The sequence below is a fragment of the Chenopodium quinoa genome, unplaced genomic scaffold (genome assembly GCF_001683475.1).
Source record: "Chenopodium quinoa cultivar QQ74 unplaced genomic scaffold, ASM168347v1, whole genome shotgun sequence".
Lineage (NCBI taxonomy): Eukaryota > Viridiplantae > Streptophyta > Magnoliopsida > Caryophyllales > Amaranthaceae > Chenopodium > Chenopodium quinoa.
In genome coordinates, this window is record NW_018745177.1 from 337,894 (window position 1) to 361,304 (window position 23,411).

General features: G+C 33.9%; 1 protein-coding gene across 3 annotated transcripts; it reads left to right on the forward strand.

Annotated features, from left to right (window-relative positions):
* Window positions 1-435: 435 nt before the first annotated feature.
* LOC110710681 lies at window positions 436-22,428 on the forward strand. 3 transcript variants are annotated; one of them, XM_021889011.1, is made up of 10 exons: window positions 436-585; window positions 797-923; window positions 1,160-1,228; window positions 3,058-3,087; window positions 4,926-4,958; window positions 8,365-8,435; window positions 12,946-13,027; window positions 14,153-14,254; window positions 15,368-15,457; window positions 22,228-22,428. In XM_021889011.1, exons 2-9 carry the CDS (start codon window positions 819-821, stop codon window positions 15,428-15,430), a joined length of 555 nt encoding a protein of 184 aa, XP_021744703.1. In that variant the 5' UTR covers window positions 436-585; window positions 797-818; the 3' UTR covers window positions 15,431-15,457; window positions 22,228-22,428. The 3 variants fall into 3 exon arrangements, with proteins under 3 accessions (XP_021744703.1, XP_021744702.1, XP_021744704.1); XM_021889010.1 differs by having other exon boundaries at window positions 475-670; XM_021889012.1 differs by having other exon boundaries at window positions 475-638.
* The last annotated feature ends 983 nt before the right edge of the window (window positions 22,429-23,411 follow it).

Genomic DNA, 23,411 nt, shown 5'->3' on the forward strand with positions numbered 1-23,411 from the left:
CGGATCCCTACTTCCGCTTGAAATTTCCGGATGTTCCATTGGGGATCCGGAAATTTTAGGCGGATCCACCAAGGGACATCCGGATTTTTTAGGCGGATGTCCTATTTCCAGAAAATAAAAAAACAAAAAACTTACAGAATGTTCCGACGCATTCTCCGGTGTACGAATGTTCCACTCATCGTCTATGATCCAAGACCCGTCGGAAAAATTTTATGAATAATTTTAAAAAAAAGTAAAAAGGAATTAAGGTGGTTGTGGAGACCGATTTAGTGGACTCGGGATATTCACGTCGTACTTTGAGGGGACCGTTTGATAAAATGTGTCCATATGGAGAACAAAGTCCTTTTTATAACACAAATTGCATAAAGGGCATGTTTGTACATTCAAGTCAAAATGGAAACGTTACTGTGTAAAATGGAATCGACGAATAGCAGTTCATTTTTTTTTCAATTGGGATTAAAAATCCCACTCTCAATTCCCAATTGCCAAACACCCCCTTAATTTTTTTCAAAGATGCCGGGATTGCCGTTTTATTGCTTACCTCAAAAAATAGTGAAGGCGGGGAGAAATTGAATTCGTTCAATGGTGTCAAATTCAATATATTCATCATCATTCATTTTTTTGCAGTTTAATTTTTCGTAATTACTTCGTAGTATAATTAATTTGAAACGTGAGTTCATTTTAGCGATTAACCGACTGAAAATCTGCATAATAAACATTGCAAATTTAGGGTTTTTGGAAATTTGAGAGTGAATTTTCTTCAATTGTAAGTTGAAATTCTGCCATTATTGCGTAGGTTTAGCTCGTAAGGTAGAAAAATGGAGAAGTCAGTTGAAACTGCAATTCCTGGAACCAGACACTCCAATTTGAAGAAATCGTTCAAGCATTGCTTAGGTTTTCTGCTAACGGCTTTTCCTTTCGAGGTAATTTTAAACTAAATTGTAATTTTTTTGGTTTTTGATTTCCTGTTTTTGATTGTGTATTCTGTTTCACGAGTTCGAGTTTGAGTTCGTTTTGTTAAGAATTAATTATCGCATTGATTGATGTTGTAATTTGAATATGTAATGTGACAAATAAATCCGGAGGTAGGGATGGAATTCAGTATAGTTTGTATTTATATTGATGTTTCGAGTTATTTAATTTTGGTTTTTTTTGTTAGGATTTCTGTAGAGCATTTCCAAGGTTCACAGGAGCAGAACACGATCGACTTTATCAGCGATATATTCAGGTAATTTTCTCAACATTGTATAAATAGATGTTTGTTTAAACATTTTCTTGTAGTTGTAATGTGCTCCGTATGGTGCAATTTATTCGTCTAGTGGTAAATTGATATGTCTAATACAGTGGTAAGTGTAATGGGATATCAATTATTTTGGAGCTCAAATGAGACCATAAAATTCTTAGTGTCACGTAACATAATTTAGGTTAGAAGAAAGATGTCGGTTAGATCCTCCACATGAATGACTTGTTCATTTGACAGGTAGAAATTTGCCGGGAAATTTAGTTCTGTTGGAAATTTGGCATACTACTTGCATCACAGGCTCCTTCATGTTAGTTCTTCCATAGCACCTAGGTGACATCGCAAGTCCAGTCAAATAAATTGTGCGATCTTCATAAATCTGCTGATGGTAGCATTGATTGGCCTTGCATAACTTACTCCAAATTAGGACATGTTTTCTTGTAGTTGCTGGAATGCAATGGATGATGTGCTTGATTTTATAATCTGAGAAAATGTTGCAGGAGTCACTTAAGGCTATTGGTTCGGTTGTCAATGTGATTTATGTACTAAGCGGTGCTTATTTTGTTTAGTGTTTTTTGGGGATCCTCTATAATAATGGAAGATCTGCATTGTTAATTGCGACTTCAGGTTTAGCATCTACTAAGACTATTATGTTCATCAAGTAGAACATTTCAACTTTGCATTGTTTGTCAGGGATATTTCTGTGATTCATTTGACGTCATGTAGCCTGTAGTGGCATAGTGGCTCTTCAATTTTTTGAAATTGAGCTTTGTATATTGGTGCCATGTAGATTACTGTATCTAGTCAAAAGAAATTTTGATTTTACTACTGAAAGGCTTTTGGAGAAGTTAAGGAGTACTAGAGTGAGAACACGAAACTGCAAATAATCAATTTGTCATCTTCTTTGCACCATATTATCGAACTATGCCATAAGCTTTCTATAGCCAGCTTTACTTATTGTATAACTTCTGGCCCTCTGTTTATTGATTGTTGGAGGCTACTTCTGAAGTTCATAACTTTCTAAGAGACTAGAAATAGCATAGCAGTACAGGTATGTAAACCTATAAGTAAACCCATGCCTCACTAGGACAGTAGGACGTCAACTTAGCCCTTAGACCAGAAACATGCTCATTAGTTAGATGATGAGCTTTATGGTCAACAGTTTCAATTGTATTTCTGTCTGTAGGATTGGATATTGTTTACTACATATTTGAATCACTTGCTATTAACTCAAAATCTCGTTTAGCTAACTCTTATATCAGCTGAATTGCTATTCTATCTGGTCCCTAATTGGCTTCGCCTCCACAAACATGTCTGGTGGACTCTGGTCTCAATTATGTTGCAATTTAGTGCTCAAGTCATTTGCTAGGACAACCCAATCTAAGCTCTTACAATTAGTGAAAGTTTACATGGCCCTGTAGCTTTCTGAAATCCCCTAAATGTGAAATCAAATCAAGTACTTTTTAGAGGAATAGCAGAAAATTTGTAAAAGGTTTAGCTGTCTATCACGTCGACCACAAACAATAGTTCAATGTCCACATAACAATTATTATATAGTAAATACAGTTTAATTCTAAATAAAGTTTACATTCTATGAATGAGTGTCACTTATCAGAATTTTTCAATATTAGAGTGACATTTTATGTTGTATAATATACCTCAAATATAAAGAGCATAATTACATGTATGTGACATCTTTGTTTACTGGAAGAAAACATAATATGGTTCAAAATGAATTGGCCCAGTCCTCTATTATTCCTTAAGCGAGATTGAGCTATCTGACTTTCATATTCACTCTCTCTCTCTATTTTTAACAGGTCATTACATCACTACATGAATATATGCAGGTATTGTTTTTTGCTCTTTTCTTCTTCAACTGTTTTTATTTGCAGTTTTATTTTATTTCACATGCAAAATATTTACTTTTCTGTCCCAATATTTTCTTCTTCTTCATTTCCTGCTTCAGTATAAGAGAGGTATTTCTTTCTTGGTAGGAAAGATTTCCGCTTTTCAATCTCTCTTCTTTAATAATCTTGCTAAATAACAATTTTTCAGTGAGATTTCGGCACAAAATGGTGTAAAAATGGATTTTCTAAGGACGAATGGATTGTTTTTATATTAAATTTTTTAATTTCATCATCTTCCCTTTTATGCTTGTTAAATTTGCAAGCCTTATGGATGAAAATGATATTTTCCCAACTTGGAAACATATTTTACAAAAGCAAGAGGAGTAGAAGCTCTAGAGGGCATGTCTCTTATTACCCAGAAGGCCACAAGAATTTCTTTGCTTAGCGAATACTAAAAGAAAAAATCAGCATGCTCTCATTTTTGTAATTGTTTCACTGTTTTAAAAGTATTCTTTTCCACCACACTCTTGCTAACACGTGTTTATTAGTTTGATTTATTTGTCTGCTCAATATTCTAACTATTTCAACAAAATTGATAAATTTGAATCTTGGTCCATGATAGCCTTCTTATTGAATTTAACTAAAGATTTCTCTTTAAATGGAAACAGAGTGCCCTTTGATCCTTTACCTTTCCACTATGCCTTGGATTGTATCAATGTCTCCAAGATTGCATTATTTGATTTATTCTACTTATGCCTCTGTCTCTTTATTCTCTATATGCTTTCCTCCTTAATTCCGATTCAAAAATTTACCGCCACATCGTGTGGCGGGGGTTACTTGTAGGAGTTACTTATTCAAGAGTTACTTGTATGGGTTACTTATTCAGAGGTTACTTGTAGACCAGAGTTACTTATTCTTGTATGAGCTACTTATTCTTGTATGGGTTAGCACGTTTTCTGTATGAGAGTAACCCCTCAGTCGGTTAGCACGTTTTGACCAGACCGAGTAACCCCTGAATAAGTAACCCTTATAATTTATCCCCGGCTAAACGAGTAACCCTTGAATAAGTAAGCCCTGATCATACAAGTCACCCTTGAATAAGTAACCCTAGAATGAGTAACCCATGACCAAATGTGTAACCCCCTACGAGTAACCCCTGCCATACGGTGTGACCAGCCACATTTAAAAAATTGTGAAAATTTATATCCTTCCTCACCTTTTTTTCCCAAAGAAATAGAAGCTAATTATTTTTTGTTCAATTGTGCAATAAGCTTGTGCATTATTTTGACTCATCTACTCATGCTTATTAATATTCTTTCTCTAGTTAACCTCCCTTCTCCCCCCTTTCCCTCAAGAATCAAGATACTGTGTTTTCTTGTCAAATCAATAGTATGTTGGTCTCTAAATGTTTGCCATACTAATGTATTCTTCTTCCATCCCATAATATTATGAACACTTATTTTTTCCTTTTGTTTCATAATAGTTTCAACCCTTACTTTCACGGTCCTAGTGTCCTAACACTTATATTTTATTTTCCTTTTTGGACTCACCATCTCTTTTTACATCTACTTTTCCATTTTAAAAACAATTTGCTTATCCCTCTATATCCTATCATATCAGCAGTTTTATTAAAATAACAATAGATAAGACAACTCAACTGCCCTTCTAAAACTCGATGCATTGATAAGTGTTTGAATTATTTTTTGATTGAGGACTATTTAAATTATTAAGCCATGTGCATTTAATAAGTACTCTGGAAACCTTCTCTATGCATTTGGAAGTTGTGTGAAATATCTCAAGCTGCTGTTAATACTAGTTTAAATGTTGCACTTTTTCAGGATGAGTTCGATTTAATATGTCATGAAACACAGGTATGCTTTATAATATCTTGTTAAATTAAATAGCTATTGCCAAACTAATTACAAAGCTTGCATTGTTGATACTGATTGATTGATACTTACAATGAGTTATTGCTATCCTTTGGCTGATTGATACAATAGAGAGCATGATGGTGATGTCTTTCACAAACAAGTGGTACATAGCCTATGTTATAAGAGACCAGAAATTTCCTGTCAAATTTTGTTTGTTGTTATATTGCCGTGTTGAAATCTATGTGGACTAAGTCGACTTTGATTAACTAGCAATTCTCTCTTTTCTATTGAGCCTTGAAACTAAATTATGTTTGCAATCAACTACTCCTTATACCTTATTTCTCTTTCATCTTGTTTTTATTCTCATCTGCTACACTGGTGCACTGCAAGGGACCAGCTGTACCAATCAATTATGTAATTTTTTGATGATTAAATTATGTCTTGCATTTTCAGCATTTGCTTAAATTATCCTTGATGTTGTGTTAGGTCAGGATTAGGTAGTGATACTCTGCAAAGGTCATGGGAACTGTCTTAAAAACAATTGCTTACTCTTTTTTTTAGGGGAGGTGTTGGAGAGAGGGATGAGAAATATATATTCACTCACATGAATGAAAAGTGGTATTACAAAGCAGGGGAAGAGTAAGTCTTCCATGAAAATTGACTGCTTAATTTTCTCCACAACCATGGAGATTTTTTTTTTTTTTTTTTTTGGAGAGTTGAAAAGCCAAAGTTTAAAATCAACATTAAGAGTGTTGGGTGAAAAAAAAAAGTTGGTAAAATTTGCGGTAATAAAGATTTGAACCAAAGTCCAAGAATCCACCTTGCACTTTTAACTTTTTAATCATTGGAGTAAAAAGCTTTTATTGATCTATAACTATATCAATTATCAATTATTTATATATTGATTTTGTCTTGGAGGGGTGGGGATGGGGTAGGGCGACAGCGTTAAACAACCATCTAGGCACCCCTAGCTTCGCCTTTACTCCATAATGCCCTCTTTAGTATTATAAGGGTGGTCCAAATCCCAAGCCACCTTTAGGCGGGCCTCAAATTGTAATTTGAACTTGGGCAACCCTTATTAGAACTTATTTTCCCGAAGTGAACTTATCTGAACTAATTTGAACTTATTAGACTTGAAATAAGTGAAAATAAGGTGAACAGTTTCACAATGATTGGGTGTTGACCAAGTTAAAAATGAGTAAAGGCAAATGTTTTCCCAGAAGATAATAAAGTTCCAAGGCCTTAGGGGTTCAAGGGCTCGCAAGGGATAAGCAAATATAGCAAAACTGCTGCCACATGCTGAGCTGTTGACTAATCAGCAATCAACAGACTTTTATACACACTAGAGTAGTAGAGTGTAACCGTGCAAATGCACGTATAGGTATTACACTGATAACATAATACTTATTAAATTTTCATGTTCTGCAATGATTGGCAGTTGATTTTGTGGTAGGATGAGTGATTAATATTTTAAGAGATTATTATTTTAAAGTAGTAATTGAATAATTTTGTAGAGATTAAGGTAATGTTTACTTTTTGAATGGGTTTGGAGGTTATTTCTTAGAATTGTCTGATTGAGGTTTTTGGAGTGATATGGTATAAAGGACTTATAACAAACATTCTATTATATAAAGGACTTATCCCAAGATTCCCAACAGAAGGGAATTTCACAATTGAAGAAGTGCAACAGAGGCCATAGTATATTTAAGTATATTGCCTTTACATATTTTTTTTTTGAAGTTTATGGGTTGTCTTTGAACGCTATATCAACAGAATAACGTGTGCATATCTAGTACTCCTATTATGTGGTACTTGTAAAAAAAATTGTTATATCATTTAAAAAAGAAGTCCAATATTTCGGTGGAATTTTTTTTTTTTTTTTCGGTTCAAAATATGTGAAATCACATTCTTCACAAAATACTCAGCTGATCCTCTGCTTTTACTTTGACACAGCATACTTATCCTCCCATGGTATCTGATTAACATCAGTCAAATCATTTTTTTAGCAAATCTTCGGATATACACTGCCTCCAGATAATGGGACTTTTCTTTTTGCCAGATGATTGTTCTACATGGCTGTTAAATTATCTAGGTTATGGCTTTCAGAAGCACAAAACACCGACACTAATAGGAGTGTATTGACAACTATTTTTTTCTGTTAAGCCATATTTCAATCATTCTTTTCTATTGGATAATCATTATGCCTCATATGCAACTTGTTTTGTGAAGGTAGAACACTCAAGCAACTTACATGAGAAGGCCTATTGAACTTTCAAAAATTAGGGCTGATTGTGTGTCAGATTATTAGCTCACCACCAATAAACATTTCTGATTTTTTAATCCTATACACGAGCCTCACATTTTGGAAAATCTATAGACAATATTGGCAAGTGTTTTTTTTTTTTTTTTTTTTTTTTTGGGTGTAGAACAATGCATGGTTTTATCTACAAAATCTAAAAAGATAACTAATACTCCTGTCAAAGTACTTGACTCGCATAATTGCATTGTAGAAGATTTTCAGAAAAATATACTTTGAATTTTTGGAGTTGTTGGGCTTTCCCCTATACAGTTTGCATATGCCTCCCCTCTTAGCATACAAACCCTGTATCCCTTGTTCTATTAGCACCCTTTTTTCAGCTATTAGGACATAGTGCAAGGCTGAAACTCTTTTTTTTTTAATTTTTAATTTTTTATTTTTTATTGAGCTCATCATCTGTAGGTATTGTGCTTTTTGTAGCATCCACTGCATGCTTTAGGAGACCCCTTAAACCTCCAAATAGGTTAAATAGCCTCAGAGGGATAAATTCAGCTTATGATGCTGAGTCTCTTTTCCATTCAACTCAAATATCTTGTTGGATACTTTGCACTTCAAAGTGTAATAGGTGTAGACAATTAGAATCTTTGAGGCATTGGAAGAGCATGTCCTACCAATTTGTAGTTCTGAGGTTTGTAACAATTGAATTTATCTTTTATGTTTGCCTGGTTCAAAGCTTGAAAAGGGACCTGAGCATGCGGAGAGTAGTCAGGAATGGGAGGAAATTAGGTTTACTTTTTATTTCATTCCATAGTACCCTCAGGGATAGGGTTTAATGTTCAGAAACTCCAAATTAGATTCAAGCACATAAAATTTTCAGAATAGCAATTTGGTCTCTTGGATCCACACTTGTACAGGTCCTTGCTCTCAAGTCCAAGTATTTAATCAAGATGGGAGGTTGATGTTGCATGTCAACCCAACTTTTCCTACTATTCATAAATCTTAAATTGAAGACATGATTAGTCCCTGTGGAACACTAATAAAAGCACAGCTTTTGGCAATGAATAACTCTCATGGCAGTTGGCTTTACTATTGCTGCCACAGCATCTGTATTAATGCAACATGCATTTACGTGCTTCCTTTGTTCTGCAGGTGGGTACCACTTTGGACACTGTTGAGCACCTTGTGGAGCAGCAAAATCTGGATCCTTTATTTTCAAAGAAGTATGCATTTCTAAGAAATAATTTGTCTTATGAGTTCTAAATGGTCAATCTTATCCAATTTTCCAAGTGTTTATAATTACGCTTTGTCACTTTGAGACCATGAGATCTCGTGTAGACTTTTTCTGAGGGTGTGAGCTTGGTAATTATCCAGTGTCACTCTTTGATGTTGTCCTATTATAACAGACGGGTTATATAGGTCTGCGCAGGTCTTAGGTAGCTTACACTGTTGCAAGTGTGTAGTGTGGAGGCTTTGTAGAATTTCCAGTTTTCCACTTTAGAAGTACCCTAAATAAAAGGTGAGAGAAGGAATGCCTTAACTGGTTTTTATTCTTTTCTCATAGATATTTTCTAATTAGCCTGCTATGATCCTGTGGATACTCATGGCCAAATCTTGCTCCAAAAGACAATATGGTTAAAGTAATGGATTAGAGTTCATCTATTTCCTAACTTGCTTTGCCACAAGAGAGAGCTGGTATACTGTATGATAGAGGAGTGAGAAGATGATGAATTGAGGAGGCATAAGTGGTTAGATAATAATAATATTAAAATCTAAATGGTATTCTTGAAGACTAGAATTCCATTAATGTGGTACTCTTCCATTTGTAATCTAATGGAGTTGGTTAATGATGTCTCTATTTTATTTTTTTAAAGTCAATTTGATAATTATATACCAAACTCTTTTATTATAATCTTTCTAATGAAATGTATTTGAATCTATGTCTATATGATTGCGTATTGACCAAGTATGGGGTTGGGGCTAAGAGAGAGAAAATGAACATTGTAAGGTCATATTTTTGAAATTATGAGGAAGAGTTGGTAGAAGAAATAAGCAAGTGATGAATTAGAGCATCAAGAAAAGAGACAAAGACATTGGCTAATGTAGCATCTATTTTTAGTATTGTAGAGCTTTAATCTTTCATGAGTAGGGTTTCATCATTTACCAGACAAGTATATATATAGGGGGAGGCTCTCGTGAGAATTTTTTCTTATGTGAGAACACTTTTTATGTTCTAAATTTTTACTCGTATGTTCTAAATTTTAAATCTGATGTTCTAAACTTTTTCCCAGGTGTTCTAAATTAGTACTCACATGTTCTAAACCATAATTTAGTTAAGTTAGATGTTATAAATTTCGAATGACTAATTCCGAAATTTTAACTTATATGTTGTAAATTTTTTAAAACGTGCGTGTGTTCTAAGATTTTTAGTTATATGTTCTAAATTCGAAAGCATATGTTCCAATTTTTACTCACATGTTCTATATTTTTACTTATATTTTCAATATTTTTACTCCCATTTTCTATATTTTATATCAAGTGTTCTAAATTTTTTATTCACGTGTTCTAAATTTTAAATCAGATGTTCTAAATTTTAATCATATGTTCTAAATTTCATAAAGCAAATTTTTAAAATTTTTACTCACATGTTCTAATTCTTGAATCAGATATTCTAAATTATTGCTCACACACATGTTCAAAATTATTAGACATATGTTCTAAATTATTAGTCATATGTTCTAAATTTAAATTTGAGTCGCATGTTCTAAATTTTTACTCGTATGTTCTAAATTTTTATTCACGTGTTCTAAATTATATATCAGTTTTCATATAAGTATGAATTCTCACATATAAACCTATTCTCACCGAAACCCTCCCCTATACGGGGAAGACTCTCGTGAGAACTCCTATATGTGAGAATTTTTCTTATGCGAGAACACTCTTTATGTTCTTATTTTTTACTCGTATTTTCTAAATTTAAATTAGATGTTCTAAACTTTTCCATAGGTGTTCTAAATTAAATCAAATGTTCTAATTTAGTACTCACTTGTTCTAAACCATTAATTAGTTAAGTTTGATCTCTGTTACATGGACTTGGCAAAAATCATCACGTACCCGTATCGACACAACACGGACACCGGTGCGAAATTCGGATCCGACTCACCTGATTGCACTCAAAGCAGTTGACAACTTGAGCTTCATGTACTTGAAGCTTCAAAAAGCAAGCACTAGGATAAAGACCGTTCAAATTTACTCCATTTAAGAGAAGAGAGAGGGTATAGGAGAGAGGAGAGAGAAATCATAAATTTATGGCTGAAATTAAAAGTTTGAGTGACACTAGACCTCAAATATTTTTTATAGACCCACACTCCACTATTTCAATTCAATTTTTTATTTTTAATGTACTCCCTCATTCACTCATTGTAATACTTGTATTCCTTGTGTATGATTACACTACGGAGTATTTCATTTTTTGTTCACTATTGATAAAAACATATAAAATTATAAAACTATAATTTTTTTGCAAAAAAATGAAAGTGTCGTGTCCCCACACCCGTGTTCAAATATAGGATAGAGTTCCTGTGTACTAAAATTTTGGAAATTGACGAATTGGACACTTGGACACGTATCCGTGTCCGACACACGTACCCGAGTCCATGTAACATAGGGTTTGATGTTATAAATTTTAAATAACTTGTTCCAAAATTTTAACTTATATGTTCTAAATTTTAAAACGTGTGTTCTAATTTTTTTTAATTATCTGATCCAGATTTTAAACCGTATGTTCTAAATTTTTTTACTCACGTTTTCTATGTTTTATATCCGTTGTTCTAAATTTTTATTCATATGTTCATAATTTTAAATCAGATGTTCTAAATTTCACTCATATGCTCTAAATTTCATTACGCAGATTTTATAAATTTTTAGTTACTTGTTCTAATTCTTAAATCAAATATTCTAAATTATTACTTACGCAGATGTTCTAATTTATTACTCATGCAGATATTTTAAATTATTACTCATACGTTGTGAATTTTAATTTGAGTCACATTTTTTAATATTTAATTCATATGTTCTAAATCTGGGTTTTTTCTACACAATACCCCTAAAGTATTCACTTTTCTAAGCTATGTCCACCCATTTTCAAAATTCCACGCTGTAACCCCAAGGTACGTTTAGTGTGTACGATGTAGTTAAGTTGCCGTTAGCTATTACCGTTAGTTTTATGTCGCCTCACCACCAAAACCCATCCCTCACGACCCAGCCCTAACCACCCTAACTAACGCACCTAGCCATCGCCACACCCAGCAACCGCCATACACCAACAACCACCACACCCAGCACAACCGCCACACACCAACCACTATGAAGAAAATTGAACCCAGCCCTAACCCTAACTAGCCCCACCACCACCACTGCTACTGTCGACAACAGTTACCGGCACTCCCATCCCCATCTGCCCTGCCGATGCACCACCTTAGCCCAACCCCAAACTCCACAGCCGACGCACCACCCTAGCCCAACCCAAAACACCTCAGGCCTAACCACTACCGCGCAAAACCACTGCCCTTTCCCTGACCCTTTGAACGGCCAGATCGACTATTCGGGGTTTCAGTGTTCGATTCCGGTCAATTTGAGGGTGAAAGGGTAAAGGAATGGAGTTTTTCGTCCTTTAGGGTTCAAGCATCGGATTTTTGGTGGTCAAATCGGCAGCGATTGTTGTTGTGCGTTGTGTTGGTTGCGGTTCGCAGGGTGGGTGCGGTGGCTTGGGTGAAGTCCGGTGATTGGGGTGAAGTCCGATGGGTGGTTCGTTGGGTGGGTGAGTTTGGAGGAGGGAAGGGTTGGTGGTGCGTGGGTGGTTTTTTTGCAGGAGGGAGGGGTTTTTTTTTTTTTTTTTTCAAACAGATTTTTTAACAAAAGTTAATGGTGTTAACTTTAGGATTAGTGGGGGGTTACATCGTACACACTAAAGATACCTTGGGTTACAGTGTGGAATTTTGAAAATGGGTGGGCACAGCTTAGAAAAGTGAATACCTTAGGGGTACTGTGTAGAAAAACCCTTTAAATTTTTACTCACATGTTCTAAATTTTAGATCAGTTCTCAAATAAGTATAAATTCTCACATATGGACCTATTCTCACGGGATCCCTCCCATATATATATTTATGTGGATGATCAAAAGAATTATGTTTCTTCTTGGGGCTAGTTGTTTGGAGTATGTTTCAATCGATGTAGATTGTTTTTCTTTCCTTTGTATATTGTAGTGAAGATAGTCATCAATGGCTTACTATGTGGCTTAAGCTATTAGATTAACTTTATGGAACTTTGTAGCTTCCTTAGTTTCTTAATTGTCTTTTAAGTACTTAATTTTATGCAGGAGGGGGAATGGATTTTAAGGGGTTGCGTGAGTTTAGATTGTCCCTGGAAGCTTCTGACAATGTTGTATGACCACTTTTTCTTTTAGTTACTATATCTTAAATGTTTAGTGGACTATTGGTTACTAACCTCTATTCTAATTGAGATTTTGATTAACTTGTCTCAATCAACTCTAAGTGTGTTCCTAGATGCTGATTGTAAGCTATAACCTTAATCTGATATTAATTGTCATAGTACTGTTTTAAATGAATTATAGCGATTACTTTGTTTTTTTTTAAAATGGAAAGATTTTGATTAACTTGTCTCAATCAACTCTTAGTGTGTGCTCCTTTGGGTACTTATTGGTCATGTGTGCAGAACGAATTTAGTTCATCTCAAGCATGATCTTTTAGCTACAAAGGAGAATGAGGTCCAGGCATTGGAGGAGTTGCTAGATAAGGTAAAATTCAAATTATTCTGAATTTAAAAGGATATATAGCATGTAATATTCTGTAAATGTGCACTTTTTGTACTGGTTATTTGAGTGAGGACTGACATTACTAAACTTATTATGTCAATGCTATCATTTTGTTGTGTTGTTCAATTTTTAAGTAATGTCGGACTTGTATTTAGGGATCAAGTCGGGCTGCCCAATCTGAGGCTTATCAGCCCAATTTAGGAAGGCACATCCCAAAACTCCCCCTGTACATTATTCCTCCTTTGATCTTAGGCTTTCCTCTAGGAAGTTGGAAGCTCATATAACACTTTGCCCAAGGCTCCTTGGTTAAATACTTAATTGTCATATTTGGTGTCATTAAATCCGAATTTTCCTTAGTTTTAAAGTAGTGACGGTCATAAAGGGCGGCAGGAACGGGTAAACTTTAATATTTAAGATTTTTAAGGTCAACTTTAAACATAAAACTTCTTGATATGGAATTTTCATGATCGAATTTGACCATTTAAAATCACAATCGATGATACGAATAGAATTTTCCTTTTTGCTTGTTTTTTTTCGAGAGTTTTAGGGTTAATGGGTTTTTATTTCAATTGTTTGGGGTGTATGACCCGTGCCGCCATGTCTTGCTTGTGTGGGTAAAATGCCCTGCTCCAACCTTTCCACAGCTATATGATAATAACAGCAAAGCCTGCATTTGCAGTAATTGGTGTGAGGGAGTTATCTGATGCTATTTCAGTTTGTTATAGACAGCATGTCTGAGGAGGTGCAAGTTCAATGTCTGCATTGGGATCTACACGTTTTAATGGATGTTTGCACTGTGCACACTGTCAAATTGTGTGATAAATTTTGAAAGCTGTACTAAGATTAGTTACTTTGCAGCACCAATTGAGTGCATGACACTTAATCCTCCTGATTCTTCTGGTTTGTATTATTGTTTCGTTCATTTTCTCAGCATTACGATCTTATATTCATCTCCTCTTTTTTCTTCTTCTTTTAAGAAAAACATTGTTATTAATTATTTTTATTATTTTTTTTTATGTCTAGCCTTTGCACCTTGCAGTTTTGTATATGAATTTGCCTCATGTTTTCTTAACACAGCTACTTTTTTTTTTTTTTTTTTGTAACCAGGTTGAAGATCAGAAACATAAAGTCAAAGCGCAGATCAAACTTCTCAAAAAGAAACATGAAGCGTCTGATGACACATCAGGCCCTACAGAAACTATAGAAAAGGTGCAGTTCTGAATTTTTAACCTATCACTTATATGCAAATTTTGTGTCATGCCAAAGAGTATTTGACAATTTGTAGAAATTTAATTGTATTATTTCATTTGGTATTTTATGTGAATGTGATAAATGCATATCATCATAATCATAATGCATAAGGGGGTTTAAGAGACCATTTATGCTTTTGAGTGACCATGTTAGAATTGCCCCTTATAAATTTTAAAAAGACCATTGGTAACTCTTATTAGGGTTGTGCAGATTAAGACCTCAACCTGAAACCAGACTGGAACCAGACCTGTTTAGGCACCATCTTTAGTGACAAAATGCGAGTTAGTTGCACAATAACATTTCTTGGACACAAAATGGGGGGTGTATAATTTACTCTCTTAGTTTTTCATTCTGCATTTATGAAATGATGTTCGCTGATATATGATATTCTTAATATGGAGGTTTCTACAAATTTGTTAGATCTTAAACGACTTTCTGGCCAGTCATTTATGACTATTCTGTTAACCAGCATAGTAGCTTGAAGAATATAAATAATAATTTGAAACTTGAGCAAATCTTTCTTATTGAAGAAGTAAAACGCAGGGAATGTTCCTCATGTAACATATCAAGGGCTGGTTTGGTTCACAAAATCTAGGTATTTGGTATGGGTTTAGAATTGTTTAAAGTATTTAAACCCTTTCCATGTATTTGGTTGATGATCTTTAGAATCTAAGCCCATATCTCAAACCTAACATATAATGATTGGAAAGATTATGTGGACATTAGAAAGTTACAATATAAATCTCTTATACTACATATATGCTATCGATATCCTTGAGGTAAAATAAGCATGTTCCAGTCTGGTGAAAGAATGCAATTAATATGATTACTGGACAATACTGATTTGTTTGCATAACAAAGCTGCCATATATAGACCAGATCCCTGATCTGGTTCTTTGCTTTGAGCCTTTGATTTATCATTGCTTCTGCTTTAACCGTTTTGTAGAATTTACTTTTTCAACCTAGTTCCTCTCTAACAGAATTTCTTGTGCTGGTTTATTACGTTATATATCCTAGAGTGATAACATTTATTTAATTTTTAATGTTCTGAAACTTCTGTGATGATTGCAGTTGAGATCTATGATGGTTAGCTATGGGAGTTACTGTGACAAAGGGAATTCTGATCATAGATGAGGCATTTCAAGTAGGCATGTCTAACTGGTGCGTTGCAAAAATATACAATGATTTTAATTACATGTGTTATCGTTTTAGTAGTTGTTTGGCTCAGCAAACTAAAATGGAATGGATTGGGAATACTATGCTATATTTGTTTGATTTAAACAATGTTCTAGTTAAAATTTGTATTTAGGGTGGAATATATACATAGATTCTTAGAGGGTAAAGTGGGTATGAAATTGTAGGGATTTGGAATGGGATTATACTAGTGGTATGGGATTACATGGAAAAAATTGTTCCACCAAAAAATGCTCTATTCCAACCCACTCCAAAAACCCCAACTAAATTTGAGTGTCATCTTCTATTAAGGCAAAAACCCGTATGAGATAATGTGGTCTCACTGTAACTTAATATGATGTCAAGGGTTTTGTCACTAATTAATGTTAACAACATTACGCAAGTCTTTTATTCATGAAATGAAACTAGTTATGTCTTGTCTTGTTACTTTAAAAATCATATTGTGGTACTTGAGTTCCATGTATAAATTACATAATGAAAATTAGCAAGCAATAGAGGAACTAATTTTAAGAAATACAAAATAAACGCCCCCTAATCAAAGCTTGATATATTTGAGTTACATGGATATAGAAAGCATGAATAAAAAGATGGCTAACATTTCTAAGGTCATGAGTTAAAACACTATTAGAAGCATTTTTTACTAATCTATAGTCTTAATAATTTCATAGTTGAATGAACGGACTTGTCAACAAAAAAAAAAAAAAAAAAAAAAAAAAAAAAAAAAAAAAAAAAGCTGATGGATGATGTATTGATGTTACATGCTTGGCTTATAGTGTATGAAAGAGGTGCCACATGATGAATGCTTATATACTTCCTCCGTTTTAATGTTTTCTCCCATTTGACTTGCCACAATCTCCAAGTTACATCTTAAAACATACGAAGTATTTATCTAAATTCCATGTCTAAAAATTATAAAAAATTGATATTCTTAAAGTAGATGTTGTACTCGATTAAACAAAAAAAAAAAAAAAAAAAGTAGATTTTGTAATGAATCTAACAAATGCCAAGACCCCACTTGCTCCACCTTTTTTTTTTCTTCTTCTTTCTGTGGTCATACTTTATTACTGGCTTTATTTTCTTTTTAGTAAACTTTCAATAATATTTAACTATTTTCTTCTTTGTAGTGGACCACTCATATTATATTTTAATATTTTACATATTTTCTCTCCTCCCACTTATACCCACTTTTGCTTTTTCAGATATTTTTTATTCTTTAACCAACCCCACTTCAATTATAAAATAATATTATTTACTATTCCTCCTAAAACTCTGTATGTGGAGAAATTAAGTAAGTAATAAAGTACGGAGGGAGTATAAAATAGTGAAAAGTTACGGTCAATGTTTTCAAATCCTAACCCCTAAAAACCCAATGGGGCAAAAAAAAAAAAAAAAAAAAAAAAAAAAAAAAAAATAGAGATGAAGAAAGTAATAAAGATACTTAGATATTCTCACCCCCGAAATTCAGAAATTAAGGGCAATACTATATAAGATTGTACTCGGCGAGTTCGAACCGGAGTAGTTTATTGATGATCTCGGTTCATTTACACCCTTAACCACAATTAAAGGAAATGGGTGGGCAATAGACTTTAAAAGGTCTAAGTTCCCTAATCATAGTTTTCTCCTACCATAGTTAAATCAAGTGTGTTTTATATTTCCTTAAGAGTAAGGCTGAAAAGGAAGGAATTACTAAACATGAAAAGATTAATGCGACAAAAGTTGCAATATCATGAGCTCTCTAAACTTGTTGTATGTCCACTTTGACAGTACGGCATTGATAGAGCTTAACTGCTTTCCTTGTAATGTCATTGACATGAAAAATTAGCTTAAAGTAATCCAAACAACTAGTAGATCCTACCTAAAATCTAATAAGGCAATATCGGTTTTATATCTCCATATTAGGAGAAATTTGAAAACTTTGCAAAGCTTTACTATAATTGGGAAGACAAATTCATTCATTTGTTTTAAAGAAAATGGATAGGCAATAGACTTTCAGGGGGTGTTTAGTTTGTAGATATAAAGGGATCGCTGGTATGAAATTATCTAATGCTTACTTTTTCTTTTGATTGGTTTTACCATGGAAATGAATCACTTAAACCTAACTCTCTCTCTCTCTCTCTCTCTCTCTCTCTCTCTCTCTTTAAAGAGGCTAAAGGTGATTATTACATTAGGTTTTAGAAATGTAACACATATGCAGTTTGGGGAAGCTAGAGTTTATAGCTAGATTGACATGTCTAATCCTTTTCCTAGTTCTTTTGTTCATTAGAACTCTAAGATGTGGTATGATCATTGTCTTGCTCTTATTTATTTTGAGGAGCAAATCTTCACTAGTCCTAGAGCCTTTAAATTCTTTGATATGTGGGGGTAATTATCCTACTTTTGGAGATATAATGAAGAATGCTTGGAATATAGATGTGAGGGGCAAGAAAATGTTTCAACCGAAAAAAGTGAAGAAATTAAAGCTCTGAAGAATTTGAATAGAATTGAGTATTCTGGAATTGGAGCTAGATTTTTGGAGGCTTAGGAGAGCTTGGTGATGATATTACTTCTTTCTTTCATAAGAGTATTAAAATACAAGCTTATAAGAAAAAAAGTGATCTTTATTTCAAACATGAATGGGAATAGATGTGATGATAGATAACATGTGGCTAAGGCTTTTGTTGATAACTATAAGTGTTTTTTAGGTATTGAGAATGTTTGTGAGGTGAAAGTGGATCAAAATGTTGTTGATTTAGAGCCTGTTGTTACTAGGGAGCAAGGGGTTTTTTTTACTGCTCCTTTTACAAGGGAAGAGATCAAGAAAGCTTTGTTCAGTATTCCTAGAGTTAAGGCTCCGGAGTATTGTAGGGGAGGATGTTTGCAATGTTGTTCTGCAGTGGAAATATTTTAAGAGAGATTAATAGCACAAATCTGGACTAGCTTTCTAAGAGTGACCAGCTTGTCTCAGTAACTGATTTATAGACCAATTGCTTGTTTGCTTTAAACTTACAATGGTGTTGCCTCATTATTTCTTCTAACCAGTTTGGTTTTGTACAAGAAAGGAGGAACTGTCGTAATATTTGCATTGTTGTATGTTTAAGGTGGACATAAGAAAGATCTAATTCGGAAATATCAACGGAAAATTGTCCCTCGTGGTTGTATGTTTAAGGTGAACATAAGAAAGGCTTATGATTATGTGAATTGGAGCTTTTTTAGGGAATTAGTCTGTCAAACTGATTATGGAGTGCCCTTCTCCGAGTTTTTCATCGGGGATTAATGGGGAGTTTCATGTCTTTTTCCCAGTAAGACAGATTTGAGACAAGGTGATCTTTTGTCTCCTCTCTCGTTTGTTATATGTATGGAGTATTCGACAAGGCTTTTGCAGAAGAGTGGTGAGCACAAAGATTTCAAGTTTCACCCTAGGTGTAGAGGTGTGAGGCTTAATCATTTAGTGTTTGCAAATGACTTAATTGTCATGAGTAAGGGTGATGTTAGCTCTGCTTCTCTTTTGATGAGAAGATTAGCTACTTTTGTTGCTGCTTCTAGTCTTGTTGTAAATGGAGGGAAATTAAATGTTTATTTTTGTAATGTTCATCAAAGTGAGAAGGACATTAGAAATATCTTTTGTATAAGGAGGGGGTTTTACCTTTAAAATATCTTGGGGTGAAGGCTTGATAGGTTAAAGTCGTATCACTTTATTAAATGTAATTCTTAAAACCACTAACTAAAATAGATAGGGAAGTAGAGTCAAATCCATATTGAAACAACGTTCTTCTATTCTTAATTAATAAAAATAATCTAAATTATCACGAAACAAATAAGGTTTGAATGAATTAATTTAAGGAAGAAATCAATAATAAAAAGCCTAGGTCACAAGTTCACCAATAATTAATACTTTGAGATAAAACATAACAATTAACGATTAATAATGCAAACATAACATGATTAACAGACTCTCGCAATATATTAATCAGCATAAATCTAAAAGACTCTCGCAATTTACTAGTTTTAAGTTACTATTGAGAATAGTCTTTAATATCAAATTAACATTTGCTCAATTCAATATTGTTATACTTTTACAATCAAATCACATCTGCTCGATTTATAATCCAATTGTAAAGAATTAAAACAATTCAATAAGAAATTATCATGCAATATCAATAATTAATAATAACAAATTATCCATTCGTATTAACCATAAATCTCCGAAGAACCTTAGAAATTAACAACTCACACATATTTAAATCTAAACTAATCAAAGCATATATAAAAAACATGATTGAAATCAAAGCACAAAATAACAAATCAATTAAGATCAAAGCAATATACAAAGCGAAAGAGAGGAAAAATAATAATGTATGTAAGAAATATGAAATTACACTAAAAGGGTAAACTTGAGTTCAACATAATTTCTCACTAAAATCTCTTTAAAAGTGTATAAATGAAAATTGTAATCCAAAAAACGTAACTAATAAAGCTTACAAAAGAGTTTAAATACTTAATCGCAAAATTAACTCAAAACGGAAATCCTAAATACCATTGGAAAAACTCGCGCTCGATCAGGCGAAGGGCCGCCCGATCGGGCCCGCCTTTTCTTCTCGCTGCTTTGCTGAGCATCCCGCCAATCAGGCTATAGGTCGCCCGATCGGTTCCGGCCTTTTTCTTGGCCGAGTTTCCTTTTTTTTTTATCCTTTGGGATCCAACTACTTGTGACCCAATTCCTCTTCCTTGGTCCATTACTTGGACTATTTCTACGAACCAAGCCCTTAATTACTAAAATAATCGGTCTTGGGTACAAGAGATGGTCATGAATGTAATCATAGCTTCGATATCTCGTAGTGGCCGGAAAACCATTAGAAATCACCAACAATCAGGAAATTCCTACAAAATAGATGTCAAGTCTACAAAACACTCGAAACCACACATTAGTATTAAAAATAGCCCCGAAGAGCTCAAATATGCATAAAAATAATCGTGGGACAGGGGATAAAATAGCATATAAACACATATATCAAGGTTGATGCCAAGAAACTATCTAAGGATGATTGTAATATTTTGATTGACAAAATAGTAGCCATAATAAGATCTTGGGGTAGGATAACTATGTCTTATACTGAGATCTTGGGGTAGGATAACTATATCTTATACTAAGATCTTGGGGTAGGATAACTATGTCTTGTACTGCAAGGGTTATACTAGTCAGTTTTGTGCTTATGTATTTGCACACTTAATGGGCTTCTCTTTTTATCCTGCCTAAAAGAGTGATGGAAGGTGTGATGGCCGTATGCAGAAATTTTACTATCTCTGTTTCTTATTATGTGCAACAAAAGAATATTTTATGTCTCACAAATAATACCCCTTTGTTGCACATAATAAGAAATGGAGGTAGTATATGGGATGGGAAAGTATCTGGTAGAACTTCTCCCACTACCTGCAAACCTAAGAAGCAAGGTGGATTAGGGGTTCAAGACTGTATTATTTGGAATATTGCTGCTATGGGTAATTATATATGGGATATTACAAATAAGATTGATAGTCTTTGGCTTAGATGGGTCGATCATCATTACATTAAAGACAGAAACTGAAAGAGAGTTGGATGTTCTTCTTAAGCTAGTTGGCAATGGAAGCAGATTTGGAGAGAGTGAAGGAGCAGATTAAACATGGCTTTACAGGAAACACTTGGCATCATAACACTGCTGGCTTGCAAAATTCTAAACCTGAAGTCAATTGGTGTAATTGGATTTGGAATATGCTCAATATTCCTTGATATGATTTATTATATGGATTGCAGCTCGGGGGAGACTTAGAATTAAGAATGAACTGATGCAGTATGGGGTGCTTGGTGATGATATATGCCCTTTATGTGGAAATCTCTCTAAGACATATGAGCTTATCCTCTTTGAATTTGATTAGAGTCAGAAGTTGCTTAGTTTATTACAGGACATTATCAAGAAATGGATTTTAGGAGCTTTGCAACTTGTAATGAATGGTGCTGGAGAGCCGAAAACATATTCTAGAAAGAGGTGCTTCAGAGCTTGTGTGCAGCATTGAGCCATTGTCTTTAGGTAATGGTAATGGTTACCCAAACCTTTTAACCAATATTGGTAATGGTAATAGTTTAAATGAATTCGTTTTCAAGAGTTTTTGCATACGATGAGGCTCAAATCTGAGATCTCCCTTAAGCGACATACCACTAGAGCCAACTCTTGTTGGTTACCAAACATAAGTTTGGAATAGTTAAAACTCATACTTTTAGTCTGTTTGGATAGCATAGTGGAAGAGAAAGCTTTTGTAAGAAGGTGACATGTATCCATTGATAATGTAAACTTGACCTATTTTAGTAATAGTTACTCGTAATAGATATCAAGATAGTATAACCACCGGTCTATATAAACTTAAATTTATACTTGGTATTATTTTATTTTATTTCTAATAAAGGAATGAGGTAATATGGTAATGACTTGTGTAATAATTTAATCGATGATCATATATGTAAGAGACTAAAACAATGGTGATTTCCAGCTATAGTGATGACGCTGTGAATGACGTACTGTTGCTTATACGATTTGACTTTAATTTGCGCACAAAAAATCATTAAAATATTGATTAGCTTAACTAATATGTAGCTTATTTTGTCTTTATTCTAGAATAAAGTCAATAAGCACTATTTAATTAGTTGACATTTTAGCATTTTGTATCAAAGAAGTTTATTCTCTTCAAAAATATATTTATTATTTTCATCTAATACGTGAAAATTGTAGGCACAAACGTGAAGCAATGATCAGAGAAGATTGATTACTATTTGAACATTTACATGTTCTACTCACTCCTATGATATTTGTATGTTATGACGTAATGAATTCCTTATACAAAGTATATCCTAATATCCATGCATTGTCTTTTAATCAAATCTTCTATATTTTCTGATAAATATATGCAGACTGATCTTTCAATAGAATATATAAATCAATCTCGAGTTTTATCTATAGATTTAAGCTTTTGGTTAAGTTAGATCCTCAATCGTTGTATCATAGCCAATGTAACGCAAGTGTTATGGGTAGTTTTTGGAAGGTAAGTTGAACCTTTATCTCATATTTCACTTCTTCCCCCCCTCACACCCAAGGAACCAATAAATATGATCACATGAAAGAGCCTTCGGCAATTCTAGCTGTGTCGTTAATCTTCTCATCAAAAGATATAGTTACAAAATATATACATGATCCAATCGTAGATTACTTAATAAAGTAATCATTTTTTTATTTTTTATTTTTGAAAAGTAATCATTGTAAAAGACATTGGTTGAGTTTGGTGGTGAACTTACCTCATAACTTTGAGGTCATAAAATCGAGTTATACCAGCTACATTTGTTTGGGAGCACAAGGATTCTTTATTCATAAAACATAGCATGGATTACTTGGACAAAGCCCTAAATATATTACATCCTAACGTCTAAAGATTTGAATAAACCCAAAAATCTAACCCTGTACCAAGTTTAACAAAGTGTGGAATATGGCCCCTTCATATGAATCGCAAGCTGACTCAAGTAGTGGGCCACAGAATCACGTTCCCTGGAAATATGACTAAGGATGACTGTCATAACCTTGTTTAAGTCCCTCCTATTCTCCTAATGTCAATAATAACAGTTGCCAATTCATGGTGCATATTATCATACTCTCTGTTGAACATAGCTCGAATAACTTAAGCATCTGTTTTCACCCCAACATATTGCACTGGAAAAGCACGAGCAAAGTTGAGACCCTCCCTCAAAGCATACAATTCTACTTGAAGAGCTGATTTGGCATTGTGTACTTGTTGGAGACTTGGAGTAGCCAAAGTACCACTCTCCCTTTCCTGAAAACTCCACTTCCTCCTTCCTCGGCATTCTTCCAAGCCCCATCTGTATTGAGTTTGATTAATCTAGCTCTTGGTGTTCCTTACCTCCTCC

What these genes read in the sequence shown, in the direction of transcription:
- LOC110710681 (XM_021889011.1), top strand. Translation starts at nt 819, where the DNA reads ATGGAGAAGTCAGTTGAAACTGCAATTCCTGGAACCAGACACTCCAAT. An exon ending in CACTACATGAATATATGCAG is followed by an intron (nt 3,088 to 4,925) that starts GTATTGTTTTTT and finishes GCACTTTTTCAG; the next exon opens with GATGAGTTCGATTTAATATG. An exon ending in TGGAGGAGTTGCTAGATAAG is followed by an intron (nt 13,028 to 14,152) that starts GTAAAATTCAAA and finishes TTTTGTAACCAG; the next exon opens with GTTGAAGATCAGAAACATAA.